At 48.0% G+C, this 15,778-nt stretch overlaps 1 protein-coding gene across 5 annotated transcripts in view; it reads right to left on the reverse strand.

Moving 5' to 3' along the window:
- The window catches only part of MUC13 (mucin 13, cell surface associated), a 33,051-nt gene that overhangs the window by 5,935 nt on the left and 11,338 nt on the right, over positions 1-15,778 (reverse strand). The window contains exons 2-10 of one of the 5 annotated variants that reach the window (XM_032113909.1): positions 12,985-13,041; positions 11,694-11,747; positions 10,387-10,443; positions 9,096-9,149; positions 7,774-7,830; positions 5,064-5,183; positions 4,050-4,156; positions 2,363-2,421; positions 846-997 (exon numbers count right to left, since the gene is read on the reverse strand). In XM_032113909.1, the coding sequence (XP_031969800.1) occupies positions 846-997; positions 2,363-2,421; positions 4,050-4,156; positions 5,064-5,183; positions 7,774-7,830; positions 9,096-9,149; positions 10,387-10,443; positions 11,694-11,747; positions 12,985-13,041 (717 nt within the window). The remainder of the gene's footprint in view (positions 1-845; positions 998-2,362; positions 2,422-4,049; positions 4,157-5,063; positions 5,184-7,773; positions 7,831-9,095; positions 9,150-10,386; positions 10,444-11,693; positions 11,748-12,984; positions 13,042-15,778) is intronic. The other 4 variants (XM_032113911.1, XM_032113910.1, XM_032113913.1 and 1 more) reach the window with 4 other exon arrangements.

The following is a 15,778-nucleotide window of genomic DNA, read 5'->3' on the forward strand; positions in this document are numbered from 1 at the left end:
CATTAGTATTCTGTTTGCCCAATGTGTTGCTCTTAAATCCATGTCCTTGTGGTGGGAATGGTTTAAACACCTCAGTGCATGGCATGCTGTAGAGGGATGTGACTGCACTGGTGCCTTGGGAGCTCTCAGAGGTTTTCTATTTCCTCCTCATGCTTAGGATCAGCACATAGGAAACGTCATGACTGAGGCAGATACAGTCACCTTCAGAGACCAAACTCAGGCTTTAAGCCATTAAATGGACTCTTAATTATTAGCTATGCCTTTTGAGAAAGCTGATTTCAAAATAGGAACTTATATTAAAAAAAAAAAAAAGAGAGAGAGAAAAAGAATCTTATTTTAATTAGAAAACCTTTCTCCCAGTATTACACTCTTAGTAATGCAAGACTTTACTGGTTTAGATCAACGAATCACTTAGCAGCTAATCAGTGAGGCCTTGTTTCAATTACCATGGCTTATTATGGGAGAAGTCTAAAGAGACTTTCATCCTATTTTGCCAGTAAAATACTGGCTTATTCTCAGAAGCACAATCTATCTCTGTATATATTTTATCCAGAATTTTCCCACTACCTAATAATCAGCAAGTTAAAACTGCCATGTCATTGCTTACCATGGAATAAATATTCTCATTGTCTTCTTTACACAGGAAGTAGAAAGCCTTAATAAGACAAAAGACCCTAGCGCTGAATGGTTGAATCTTCAAAATTATCAAGATTGAACATTCAGGTCCTTAAAATCAGCAAGGCTTATGATTTGATGAGCTTCTATGCCCACAGAAATCTTCCAACCAGGTTTTAAGAACCTCTGTTTCTGCTGATTAGTTACTTCCCTAGTAAGGAGTTACATACCTTCGTAAGTACGGACATATGACTCTCCTCCACTGTTTATTGCATGTTGTACTGCAGAATTAACTGAGGCCTCATTTACAGTTGAGTTCCACGTGAACAGGTTTGTCACTGTTACATTCACTGGAGCAGAATTTCTGCTTTCTTTTGGAGGTCTGAAAAGGACAGATAGCACCATGTTGAAGTTTCACATAGTCCATATGGATGGCAAACTAGATGCAAAGACAAGAGAAAATTTCTGCCAAATCTCCCTCTCTCCCCTAGCTTCTTTCTTCCCATAACATAGGTAGTTGCCAAGAGACCTGAAAACGAGTGTAAATCTTGCTCAGGAATACATTATCAGCCATCTTCCCAGTGGGTCCAGCTGTAAATAGGTAGCTGCTGGATTTAATGCTAACAACATTGTTCCTTTGTGTGCTGCTGACACACAACTGACATTTTCTAACTGGGTTAACTTCAAGCCAGCTGTAGTGTGGAGAACCTCATCTGTTAGACCCCAACTTTCACGTGCTTCCATCAGCCTGTGGTGTCAACCAGGCACGATGTGGAGAACACACCCTGAAGTGTGGTGAGGATAATTCAGGGTATGGCCACAATGAATGCAGAAGGGTCTCTGCAATGTAGAGGTATCTGTGCCAACTGCACACCAGCTGGGTTGGGTTCAGCTCACAGCAACCTCCCTGGCGTGAGGTGGAGAACAGCAGTGACTTCCCTGTTCTTCAGCTAAACCTCATGCTGCCAGGATATGCACACAAATATCCTTAAGTGGCAGATTGCTGTAGTTCCTTGAGGTGTTACAGTGCCCCATGTCACAACTGCTCAGCTGGAAGTTACTGCCCCCACAACTCTGTTAGAACAACACTACTTAGCTGCTTAATCCCTGGGGTGCACTGAAAGTGCACACACTGGTGTGTGCTAGCATGCCAGGTTTTGCTTGATGTGGGTTAGGGAATACAGAGAAGCTGGCAGAGCTCTGGGGACAGTAACCTGTAACAGATGGGGATGGAAAGAGAGGGACATCTGACAGGGTCTACCTAGACCAGCAAGGGACCTATGCCCACAGCTACAGTCACCACAACCCATTCAGTAACATCTTTGCTCAACCTGCCATCAGGAGACGCCAACAAATCCACAATAAAATGCATTTTCTATCCCTCCTGTAATGAGGGTGTTTTTTAAATTAAACTAGGACTCCAAGCTGGGTAGCACTCCCAGTGGTCATAGGAACCTCAAAGTTAACTTAGAATTTCAGACATGTCAGATAACACAGGGACTGCTAGTTACAGCACAGTGCTGTATCCTACATGGTAGTAAAAGCAGGACATCCAGTGTGGAGCTGCCTTAGCCAGCCCATTTCACAGACATATTGGGGTAAAAATGGGGCCAGCATCCCTCCTTTAAGGGGAAGCGTTCTGAGCTGAACTCATATCTTTTATTGAACTGAGTACTTCATGGGAAACAGATTAAAATGAGGTATGTGGGAAGCATGTACTGAGCAAAAAACAAACTGGCAAACTTACTGAATTTCCACGATGACAGTTTGTATGTAGCCTGTTAGATTGTCGAAGGCTGTCTTAAACTATTAAGGAGAAAGAAATTGGAGTTCAAGGCAAGCAGAAACATAGACTAAAATCACATGAACCATTGAGGCTTCTGCTGTAAAGCTTTAATACAGAATATGCTACTATAGGCATAAATAAAGTAAGGTAATGTGTTAAATCCACCAGGAAAGATATTGCAGAAGAGTAACAGTGGGGTGGTGCTGTAGATTGTGGAAGAACAGGGAGCATGGGAGGGCAGTGGAGGGATGGAGAATGAATGTCAGGCAGTGTATTAGGGTTAACTGGCTGATAGTTACAGATACTCCCTTGCAAACTCATTGCTTAGGAGAGCATCTCCACAGCACCAATCTGTACAAGTAGAGGGAAGAGGAAGAAGTCGACCTCCTCACAAATGGCACATGTTCCTGAGAGGCAGTGAAGGGGGATCGTCAGGGCTTGGTTGATCTTGTGGGAAGAAGCACTGATGAAAGCATTGGGAGCTGAACAGGATCAGAAGAAAAGTCACTGCTCTCCCTCATCCTATGTGAAGCAGGGAACAACCAGTGGAGGCAGCTGCCTTCAGCAGCCACACAAGCTGGAGGCACCATGAGAAGAGGATAAGATTTCTAATTCAACTGAAATGAAAGATATACTATCCATATTTCTTTGTAATAAAATTCTAATTATTTTCTATGCTATTTTCACTTTTGCATTCTATTATGTATCTATTTTAATCCTACATATGATGCTCTCCTGTAGCCTTATCATGAAAAAATGCTGGACAAAAAAATTGAGGAAATTATTTTTTAACATTCTGGAGGAACAACTTTTTGTACTTTCTGATACAACATTCATAGGAAGCAATATAATAACATGCAGAAATTGATAACCATTTTTGATGATTCCTGATTAATATCTGGTGAATATTTTTTGATCAGATGTCTGGTAGAGCTTTGTATCTCTTCTTCCTTACTGCCAGAAAGAGAAAAGACCAAATCCACTGTTTCAACATGGCAGTATAAATCAAACTGTTCATCTTATTTCTCCAGGGACTCTATTACCAGATTTTATGTATAATCATAGAATTATAAAAAATGTGCAGTATCCATTTCACTAATAACATTAAAATACTAATACTGGTAGATTATTGAAAGAGGCTTATTATTCGGTATTTAGACACAGCTGGACAGCCATTCTGAAAAGTTTGTGCTGTGTGGAACTGATAATTTTCTTTTAAAAAGTTAAAATTTTTCATTTTTACTCATACCACTGAGTATTATTGAGCCTTCAGCAAATAGCAGAGATCAGAAACTCAGTGGCTGGAAAACTTCGCTCAGCCCCATTGTTTCTGGAGAGGAAATGGTGAAAGATGCAGAAGCAATTTATGTGAGAGCTCCCCAGAATAGAAGTGGTACTAAAAATGCAGATATTACTTCAGGGATTCCCTTCACTTCAGCAAGAGCCATGCATGTGCTCATGTGAGGGCAGAGTTCAAGTCTTTTATAAATAGGTCCAAACTAATGTGAAGCATTCTTTGAAAGAAGTAGATCTCTAGTAGAGTGGAACTTTTCTAGGCCTCACATTAAAGACAGTGTGTGTCCTCTCTGTCTGCATGACATCCAGTATAGCATCAAATATATGGGGGGAAAAAACCATCGTCACTCACAAATGCTGCTACATTGTTGAACAGCTGCTCATACTCCGTGGAATTTACTGTTTGAAGACTATCACTGTAAGATGCACTCACTCCAATGGTCGCTGGGTATACTTTCCCTGGAAAGAACAGAGAGTGTAAATTAGAGAGCATTCAAGAAAGTCAAGTTTCACCTTAGAGGTCGCCAGCCTTCAGGGATGGGGAAATACAATGCAGAAAAAAAAAATCACTGCTATTTTTCATGTATGGGAGGGATCAGTAGAGGAGAAATCAATGCAGTCACAATGGGGGATGTACTTTGGCTACCAGGGAAGAAGGCAGGATCCTGGGACCAACCAGACTGTCCTGATTATGAAACTGAATAACATTAAACTATCAGCATGGCCCGAAGCTACAAGACTCTCTGAGAGGTGTTACAGAATTTAGTGAGAAAATATGTATATTAAGGACTCCAAATTTGCAGCTATTAAGCAGCTAATGTGGTTCACTGTGGTTTATAGGGAAAGTAATTCAGAATTGACCTGATTCTTAAGCCTCAAAAGTAAATTTGAGAACACTGCTTCCTGACACTTAAATAAACAGCCCCATTTGCTCACATGCTTGGCCTTCAGAAGCATTTCAGAAATGCATTTCAACAGGACTCTGATGAGTGTTTAGCAATGGGGAAAATCAATCTGGTTGTTCAGAGGTCTTCATGAGTCTGGACCTTTTTAAATCATGGCCATCAATATTGATGTTAGGTTGACACTTGCATTTTTTCCTGCTTTTCACTCTTTTTAATCTCCAGCACCCCTGACAGATAATTCTCCTTCTCTTCCTAGAACATTAACCTCTTTGGGTGTCACTGTTTTGTGAGATAGCAATCTAGGTCATTGTAGGAGTGGCTGTCTGCAAAGCAAGGAATCGATCAGCAGTCACTTTCCCAGACTGATTGTGTTTTCAATTATAACACGAAAAAAAGAGAGATGGGAAGCAAAATTCACCTGAGCAGGTAACTAAAAGCATTGATGTCCTTCTGCAACTCACCTCTGTAACAATTCTTATCGCTGTAGTAGAATCCATATTGGCACTCACAGGTATAGCTGCTTTGTAAGGAAATGCATGTAGCCAAATTTCTTCCACAAGGATATTCACGGCAGAAGTCCACTAAGATGAAAGACATTGATGTTAGGGTTTCTGTGAATTTCTGCAATAGCCAGTTCATATATAAAGTAATTCATATATTGAATAGTTCACATATGATTCTGCTAAAGGACTCTACCAGGAATGTTTTAGAGAGTATGGATGCAATTGCAGAGCACACAGCTATATCTTGCTTGTTTAATGTACAGTAACTGTTTTCCCTACACAATCCAGCAGGACACAGAATATGGCTGAAATTCATTATCTGTCATATTGAGCACTCACAGTTCAGCTCTACTTAATACGGCTAAAACCAAATCAAAGAAAGAAAGTATACCAAGGGCTGCCAAAAACAGTGACTGTTAGAAAAAGGCAGAATACAACAGTGTCTCTTTAATACTGCACTGGCACATATTTGCTTTATGACAGTGTCATGGCAGGGTTCTTTACTGCAGACACATTAATAAAATGAAGGCTTCAAAGTTAATCATCATAGCATATTTTCTCAGATAATTATATATATTCTGTAAAGGCTTTAGAGCATGTATTTTATTTCTATACATAATTTAAGTGGTCAATAAGTACTTAAAAGTTATATTTCAATACATGTTATATATAGGATGGTAATTACAGTTCTGCTCTAAGACATAAAATTCTGGTTTTCACCCTGCCTGTTTTTTTACAATTCACTCCATGAGTACATTCTCATAGATGAGGCATTTTCTGTGAAATGGGGAAAAAATGGGAATTCTCATTCATAACCCAAAAAATAAAAACATTTAATGAATTTTCATTCCCTATAAGGTTCATCTCCAAATATTTTTCCAGAGAACCTAGTGAAGCAAAGTTTTTTTACCTGATGAGAAAGATCCCAAGCAGAAAGCAACAACAACTGTGAACTCTTCCAAACACATTCCACTTGCAGCAAGGGCCAGCAGGGAAGAGTGGCAGGGAGATATAGCGTTAAATGGGGAAACATTACCTACTCTGGAAGGCCCTGCTGGGATGGAGGATGGTGGGGTATGGAGAGCTCCTGGGACAGACACACGCACGGTCCCCTAGGCACGGTCCCCAGGCCCAGCCCCACACCGGGGTGTGCCCCAGCTCCCTCCGTGCCCGTGCTCCAACAGCCTCAGGCACAACTCCCTGCAGGGTCAGGGCAGGGCTGACCTGGGCCCCTCTTTGCAGGGATCCTCTTGCATCCCTGCCTGGTGAAGGAGGAAACGGCACCGAGCACAAAAGGAGCAGCCTCCTCCCATCTTCCTCAATACATTCTCCTTGCAGGAAAGGCCAGCAGGGAGAGGGAAGACTGGAGGGGTATTCATGGCAACGATCTGGGCAGCTTAGTCTCCTCTGGAAGAAGAACTTGCAGCAAGGCAGGGGAACTCCATATCTGAGGGGGCTACAGAGCTCCCTGGGACTTGGTTACTCAAAGCTGTCCCTAGAAAATGCTGCCTGAGCATTTTTTGCTCCTTGCTTGAAGCTTCTGAGGTTGGTGTCACTGTTGTGCCAGGAGCCGTTGCATTTACAGTACCATTTTCAGATGAAGGGAAAAGAAGAGACATGACAGCACTGCTTACCACTGTGCTGGAAAAGCCTTGGGGAACTCTGTGAGTGCAAAACAACCTCTGAGCAGGTAAGTGTGGTGGATCCTTGTGGGGTTGAGCAGTCAAAGCTCTGAGCACCCCTGCCCAGCCTCTAGGCTCTCCCTGGCTGAGATGCCTGTGTCATCTGACGTGTCCATGACCCCTTGTCCCCAACGCCCAGGACTTGAGCACACATCCACAGAGGCAGCATATTGCCCCCAGCACAGCTGTGCTCCTGGCTACAGCTGTCTCAGCCACAGGCACATATGTGTCTCTGCGCAGCAAATATCCCGTCACGTGCCCAAGGCAGCACACAGTCGGGGACAGCAGCCAGAGCACCTCAGGGGTGCCATCAGACTGTGGACAGCCTGCACATCTCCACTCCCCCACACACTGTGGTCTTCTGCCCAGGATCATTTGGGTGAAAGTCAGAGGCACACGGTCTTTCACAATGCTGGGCAATCGTGATGGGAAGTGGGTCCTGGCAGGAGGGATGTGCTCGTGCAAGCCCACTGTGGAGGAAGAACGGAGGGACTGGTTGGGCTGCCCCTCCTCAGGGTGATGCCAGCAGGCGCTTTGACCTTCCTGGATGGGGCTCTAAGCATCAAGTTGGAACTGGAGGACAACAAGGAGGATCTGCTCTGTGGTCCCAGGCCCCTCCATGCTGAGTTGTGCCTCAGATCCCTCCCTGCCCATAGTCCAAAAGCAACCACAGGCAAAACTCCCTGCAGGACCTCTGTTATAGGATTAGCCCTGGGCTTCCCTTTGCATGGATCCTCTTGTATCCAGGCCTGGCACAGAAGGCAAAGGCACCGAGCATAAAAAGAGCAGCCTCCTCAACTCTTCCCCAATGCTTCCTCCTTGCAGCAAAGACAGCAGGGGAAGAGGGACTTGTGGAGGGTATTCACAGCCTTGATCTGGGCACCTTTGTCTCTCCTGGGAGAGGAACTTGGGGAAAACTCTGCGGGGACTGCAGAGCTCCTGAGGACTGTCCCCAGAATGGGAAACCTGAGGGCTCTGCCCCTTACCTGCAGGTTTTGTCGTTGCCGACACGGGAGTGGTAGAAGATGTTGTACCAGTGGTTTCTGATGAAGGGAAAAGAAGAGAGATGTCAGCACTGGAGAATCCTTTGCATGCAGGACAAGTTATGAGCAGATAAGTGTGGGGGCACCTGTGTGTGGCTGAGCAGCCACACCTCTGGGCAGCCTTACCCTGCCTTTTGTCTGTCCCCAAGCCTCGTGTGCCATCAGTGTTATTTTTTCTCTCATAATCCTTCTCTCACACCCTGCTCTTGCACACCTCCTCCTTACCAGCAGCAGGGTTGTGCCCTCCCTGCCTTTCTCCTCCCGGTGACTTACTCTGAGCTGTAGGCACACACATTTCTCCCTGCCGCACTGGCTGCCAGGGTAGGCTCTGAGGCATCCTATCCACGAGCACACAGCCCCTGGGCTCAGCACTACTGGAGCATCATTTAAAACTCCCTCTCTACTCTTCCAGAGCAGTGGAAGAATGACTGCCTTTGCTAACACACACTGCTGTGCTGCAACAAATTCATGTGGACATTGACAGCAGACTATTTCCACTCCAGGAATGCTTCTGCTGCTATATTATCATCAGCAGTCCCCAGGCCCATCAGACTGTGGACAGCCTGCACATCTCCACTCCCCCACACATTGTGGTCTTCTGCCCAGGATCATTTGGGTGAAAGTCAGAGGCACACGGTCTTTCACAATGCCGGGCAATCGTGATGGGAAGTGGGTCCTGGCAGGAGGGATGTGCTCATGCAAGCCCACTGTGGAGGAAGAACGGAGGGACTGGTTGGGCTGCCCCTCCTCAGGGTGATGCCAGCAGGAGCTTTGACCCTCCTGGATGGGGCTCCCCAGTCTCAAGCTGGGCCTGGAGGACAACAAGGAGGATCTGCTCTGTGGTCCCCGGCCATGGCCCCTGGGCCCTCCATGCTGAGTGGCGCCTCAGATCCCTCCCTGCCCATGCTCCAACAACCTTAGGAACAACTCCCTGCAGGGCTCAGTAATGTGCTTGCCTTGGGCACCTCTTTGCATGGATCTTCTTGTATCCCAAACTGGTTCAGGTGTCAAAGACACCAAAGAAAACAGAGCAACCTCAAATCTTCCCCAACACATCCTCTTTACAACAAAGACCAGCATGGGAAGAGGGAAGAGTGGAAGTTATTCACAGCCATGACCTGGAAACCTTTGCCTCCCATGGGAAAAGAATTCAAGGAAACCCTGGCAGGGAAATGCCTCTGTGCTTGGGTATCTGTAGTGTTCCCTGGGACTTGGTTACTCCAAGCTGTCCACAGAAAGGGAAACCTGAGGGCGCTGCCCCTTACCTGCAGTGTTTGTCGTTGTCGACACGGGAGTGTTAGCAGTTGTTGTACCAGTGGCTTTTGATGAAGGGAAAAAAAGAGAGATGTCAGCACTGGAGAATCCTTTGCATGCAGGACAATTTATGAGCAGATAAGTGTGGGGGGACCTGTGTGTGGCTGAGCAGCCACACCTCTGGGCAGCCTTACCCTGCCTTTTGTCTGTCCCCAAGCCTCATGTGCCATCAGTGTTATTTTTTCTCTCATAAGCCTTCTCTCACACCCTGCTCTTGCACTCCTCCTCCTTACCAGCAGCAGGGTTGTGCCCTCCCTGCCTTTCTCCTCCCGGTGACTTACTCTGAGTTGTAGGCACACACATTTCTCCCTGCCACACTGGCTGCCAGGGCAGGCTCTGAGGCATCCCATCCACGAGCACACAGCCCCTGGGCTCAGCACTACTGGAGCATCATTTAAAACTCCCTCTCTACTCTTCCAGAGCAGTGGAAGAATGACTGCCTTTGCTAACACACACTGCTGTGCTGCAACAAATTCATGTGGACATTGACAGCAGACTATTTCTGCTCCAGGAATGCTTCTGCTGCTATATTATCATCAGCAGTCCCCAGGCCCATCAGACTGTGGACAGCCTGCACATCTCCACTCCCCCACACACTGTGGTCTTCTGCCCAGGATCATTTGGGTGAAAGTCAGAGGCACACGGTCTTTCACAATGCTGGGCAATCGTGATGGGAAGCGAGTGCTGGCAGGAGGGATGTGCTCATGCAAGCCCACTGTGGAGGAAGAACGGAGGGGCTGGTTGGGCTGCCCCTCCTCAGGGTGATGCCAGCAGGAGCTCAGACCCTCCTGGATGGGGCTCCCCAGTCTCAAACTGGGACTGGAGGACAGGTAGGATCTGCTCTCTGCCCCCTGGCCATGGCCCCTGGGCCCTGCCCCCTGCTGGGGTGTGGCCCACCTCCCTCCCCACCCATGCTCCAAAAGCCTGGGGCACAACTCCCTGCAGGGCCTGGTCACAGGATTAGCCCTGGGCTTCCCTTTGCGTGGATCCTCTTGTAACCAGGCCTGGCACAGGAGGCAAAGGCACCGAGCATAAAAAGAGCAGCCTCCTCAACTCTTCCCCAATGCTTCCTCCTTGCAGCAAAGACCAGCAGGGGAAGAGGGACTTGTGGAGGGTATTCACAGCCTTGATCTGGGCACCTTTGTCTCTCCTGGGAGAGGAACTTGGGGAAACCTCGGCGGGGACTGCAGAGCTCCTGAGGACTGTCCCCAGAATGAGAAACCTGAGGGCTCTGCCCCTTACCTGCAGTGTTTGTCGTTGCTGACACGGGAGTGGTAGCAGATGTTGTAGCAGTGGTTTCTGATGAAGGGAAAAGAAGAGAGATGTCAGCACTGGAGAATCCTTTGCATGCAGGACAATTTATGAGCAGATAAGTGTGGGGGCACCTGTGTGTGGCTGAGCAGCCACACCTCTGGGCAGCTTTACCCTGCCTTTTGTCTGTCCCCAGGCCTCGTGTGCCATCAGTGTTATTTTTTCTCTCATAATCCTTCTCTCACACCCTGCTCTTGCACACCTCCTCCTTACCAGCAGCAGGGTTGTGCCCTCCCTGCCTTTCTCCTCCCAGTGACTTACTCTGAGTTGTAGGCACACACATTTCTCCCTGCCACACTGGCTGCCAGGGCAGGCTCTGAGGCATCCCATCCACGAGCACACAGCCCCTGGGCTCAGCACTACTGGAGCATCATTTAAAACTCTCTCTCTACTCTTCCAGAGCAGTGGAAGAATGACTGCCTTTGCTAACACACACTGCTGTGCTGCAACAAATTCATGTGGACATTGACAGCAGACTATTTCTGCTCCAGGAATGCTTCTGCTACTACATGATCATCAGCAGTCCCCAGGCCCATCAGACTGTGGACAGCCTGCACATCTCCACTCCCCCACACACTGTGGTCTTCTGCCCAGGATCATTTGGGTGAAAGTCAGAGGCACACGGTCTTTCACAATGCTGGGCAATCGTGATGGGAAGTGGGTCCTGGCAGGAGGGATGTGCTCGTGCAAGCCCACTGTGGAGGAAGAACGGAGGGACTGGTTGGGCTGCCCCTCCTCAGGGTGATGCCAGCAGGAGCTTTGACCCTCCTGGATGGGGCTCCCCAGTCTCAAGCTGGAGGAGGATCTGCTCTGTGGTCCCCGGCCATGGCCCCTGGGCCCTCCATGCTGAGTGGCGCCTCAGATCCCTCCCTGCCCATGCTCCAACAACCTTAGGAACAACTCCCTGCAGGGCTCAGTAATGTGCTTGCCTTGGGCACCTCTTTGCATGGATCTTCTTGTATCCCAAACTGGTTCAGGTGTCAAAGACACCAAAGAAAACAGAGCAACCTCAAATCTTCCCCAACACATCCTCTTTACAACAAAGACCAGCATGGGAAGAGGGAAGAGTGGAAGTTATTCACAGCCATGACCTGGAAACCTTTGCCTCCCATGGGAAAAGAATTCAAGGAAACCCTGGCAGGGAAATGCCTCTGTGCTTGGGTATCTGTAGTGTTCCCTGGGACTTGGTTACTCCAAGCTGTCCACAGAAAGGGAAACCTGAGGGCGCTGCCCCTTACCTGCAGTGTTTGTCGTTGTCGACACGGGAGTGTTAGCAGTTGTTGTACCAGTGGCTTTTGATGAAGGGAAAAAAAGAGAGATGTCAGCACTGGAGAATCCTTTGCATGCAGGACAAGTTATGAGCAGATAAGTGTGGGGGGACCTGTGTGTGGCTGAGCAGCCACACCTCTGGGCAGCCTTACCCTGCCTTTTGTCTGTCCCCAAGCCTCGTGTGCCATCAGTGTTATTTTTTCTCTCATAATCCTTCTCTCACACCCTGCTCTTGCACTCCTCCTCCTTACCAGCAGCAGGGTTGTGCCCTCCCTGCCTTTCTCCTCCCAGTGACTTACTCTGAGCTGTAGGCACACACATTTCTCCCTGCCACACTGGCTGCCAGGGCAGGCTCTGAGGCATCCCATCCACGAGCACACAGCCCCTGGGCTCAGCACTACTGGAGCATCATTTAAAACTCCCTCTCTACTCTTCCGGAGCAGTGGAAGAATGACTGCCTTTGCTAACACACACTGCTGTGCTGCAACAAATTCATGTGGACATTGACAGCAGACTATTTCTGCTCCAGGAATGCTTCTGCTGCTATATTATCATCAGCAGTCCCCAGGCCCATCAGACTGTGGACAGCCTGCACATCTCCACTCCCCCACACACTGTGGTCTTCTGCCCAGGATCATTTGGGTGAAAGTCAGAGGCACACGGTCTTTCACAATGCTGGGCAATCGTGATGGGAAGTGAGTGCTGGCAGGAGGGATGTGCTCGTGCAAGCCCACTGTGGAGGAAGAACGGAGGGACTGGTTGGGCTGCCCCTCCTCAGGGTGATGCCAGCAGGAGCTCAGACCCTCCCGGATGGGGCTCCCCAGTCTCAAGCTGGGACTGGAGGACAGGTAGGATCTGCTCTCTGCCCCCTGGCCATGGCCCCTGGGCCCTGCCCCCTGCTGGGGTGTGGCCCACCTCCCTCCCCACCCATGCTCCAAAAGCCTGGGGCACAACTCCCTGCAGGGCCTGGTCACAGGATTAGCCCTGGGCTTCCCTTTGCGTGGATCCTCTTGTAACCAGGCCTGGCACAGGAGGCAAAGGCACCGAGCATAAAAAGAGCAGCCTCCTCAACTCTTCCCCAATGCTTCCTCCTTGCAGCAAAGACCAGCAGGGGAAGAGGGACTTGTGGAGGGTATTCACAGCCTTGATCTGGGCACCTTTGTCTCTCCTGGGAGAGGAACTTGGGGAAACCTCGGCGGGGACTGCAGAGCTCCTGAGGACTGTCCCCAGAATGGGAAACCTGAGGGCTCTGCCCCTTACCTGCAGTGTTTGTCGTTGCTGACACGGGAGTGGTAGCAGATGTTGTAGCAGTGGTTTCTGATGAAGGGAAAAGAAGAGAGATGTCAGCACTGGAGAATCCTTTGCATGCAGGACAATTTATGAGCAGATAAGTGTGGGGGCACCTGTGTGTGGCTGAGCAGCCACACCTCTGGGCAGCTTTACCCTGCCTTTTGTCTGTCCCCAGGCCTCGTGTGCCATCAGTGTTATTTTTTCTCTCATAATCCTTCTCTCACACCCTGCTCTTGCACACCTCCTCCTTACCAGCAGCAGGGTTGTGCCCTCCCTGCCTTTCTCCTCCCAGTGACTTACTCTGAGTTGTAGGCACACACATTTCTCCCTGCCGCACTGGCTGCCAGGGCAGGCTCTGAGGCATCCCATCCACGAGCACACAGCCCCTGGGCTCAGCACTACTGGAGCATCATTTAAAACTCCCTCTCTACTCTTCCAGAGCAGTGGAAGAATGACTGCCTTTGCTAACACACACTGCTGTGCTGCAACAAATTCATGTGGACATTGACAGCAGACTATTTCCGCTCCAGGAATGCTTCTGCTGCTATATTATCATCAGCAGTACCCAGGCCCATCAGACTGTGGACAGCCTGCACATCTCCACTCCCCCACACACAGTGGTCTTCTGCCCAGGATCATTTGGGTGAAAGTCAGAGGCACACGGTCTTTCACAATGCTGGGCAATCGTGATGGGAAGTGAGTGCTGGCAGGAGGGATGTGCTCGTGCAAGCCCACTGTGGAGGAAGAACGGAGGGGCTGGGTAGGCTGCCCCTCCTCAGGGTGATGCCAGCAGGAGCTTTGACCCTCCTGGATGGGGCTCCCCAGTCTCAAGCTGGAGGAGGATCTGCTCTGTGGTCCCCGGCCATGGCCCCTGGGCCCTCCATGCTGAGTGGCGCCTCAGATCCCTCCCTGCCCATGCTCCAACAACCTTAGGAACAACTCCCTGCAGGGCTCAGTAATGTGCTTGCCTTGGGCACCTCTTTGCATGGATCTTCTTGTATCCCAAACTGGTTCAGGTGTCAAAGACACCAAAGAAAACAGAGCAACCTCAAATCTTCCCCAACACATCCTCTTTACAACAAAGACCAGCATGGGAAGAGGGAAGAGTGGAAGTTATTCACAGCCATGACCTGGAAACCTTTGCCTCCCATGGGAGAAGAATTCAAGGAAACCCTGGCAGGGAAACACCTCTGTGCTTGGGTATCTGTAGTGTTCCCTGGGACTTGGTTACTCCAAGCTGTCCACAGAAGGGGAAACCTGAGGGCTCTGCCCCTTACCTGCAGGTTTTGTCGTTGTCGACACGGTTGTGTTTTCAGATGATGTGACAGCGGTTTCTGAATAAGGGAAAAAAAGAGAGATGTCAGCACTGGAGAATCCTTTGCATGCAGGACAATTTATGAGCAGATAAGTGTGGGGGCACCTGTGTGTGGCTGAGCAGCCACACCTCTGGGCAGCCTTACCCTGCCCTTTGTCTGTCCCCAGGCTTTGTGAGCCATCAGTGTTATTTTTCTCTCATAATCCTTCTCTCACACCTTGCTCTTGCACTCCTCCTCCTTACCAGCAGCAGGGTTGTGCCCTCCCTGCCTTTCTCCTCCCGGTGACTTACTCTGAGTTGTAGGCACACACATTTCTCCCTGCCACACTGGCTGCCAGGGCAGGCTCTGAGGCATCCTATCCACGAGCACACAGCCCCTGGGCTCAGCACTACTGGAGCATCATTTAAAACTCCCTCTCTACTCTTCCAGAGCAGTGGAAGAATGACTGCCTTTGCTAACACACACTGCTGTGCTGCAACAAATTCATGTGGACATTGACAGCAGACTATTTCTGTTCCAGGAATGCTTCTGCTGCTATATTATCATCAGCCGTATTAAGACCCTCTTTCCCTAGACTACACTTCTATGCATTTATGACAATTGACATCATTTTTTCTCTTTCTATTCCTTCTTTGTCATGATTATTTCTGAATAAAGAGAAACCTGGCTGATACCAATTAATTCACGAAAATACTTCCTCGCACCTTGGTTTCAGCCTTTTTTATTGCATTTACTCCTCCAAAATATTTTATTTTTATGTTGTTGGGTTTTGCTTTATTTAACCTTTGTCATTCTCAACTCTTGATATAAAGATTGAGTTCAAGTTTGAGGGATTTTTTTGTTTGTTTTGTTTTTTCCTAGATGTAAGAAGAGGAAATAATAAACTAGCTTTGCTGTTAAATTTTTGATACTGACAAACGGCTAGTTTGGATCATGTAATCTAACTTTAATCTGAATTAGTTAATTATTAATTATAATAATTATTAATTAATGAGTTAGGAATAAACTTATTTACTCTGAGTTAAAGCTGCTGCAATCATAATTTAATCTAAAGCATTAATAGCAGACAGGTAAGAGTCTAATATATTTGTGGCTAAAATCCATGTCACTATCAGACTCTGCATGTCTCAGCAGACATTTGAAAAATAGACCCCACTTTCCTAGAGCTTTATAGAGCTCTAGGATATCCAAAGTGAGCAAAATCTTCTACACTTTTTTTCTAATGGTCAGTGTATCTCACATAGAAAAGGCACATGCAAAAGACAAGTAATCCATTAGCCTCCTCTAGGTGAAGGGGAAACATGAGCAATTGTGCCAGTTCCCTGCCAGATCTCCTGCCTCCACTGGTCATTTAGTTCTATAAACAGCATTATTTGTTCCCCAATCAGTGTAAATGCGTATTTTTCCTATAACCATGGTAATATGAATCTCTGCTGGCCACAGGCAAT

The sequence above is a fragment of the Corvus moneduloides genome, chromosome 7 (assembly GCF_009650955.1).
Source record: "Corvus moneduloides isolate bCorMon1 chromosome 7, bCorMon1.pri, whole genome shotgun sequence".
Classification (NCBI taxonomy): Eukaryota; Metazoa; Chordata; class Aves; order Passeriformes; family Corvidae; genus Corvus; species Corvus moneduloides.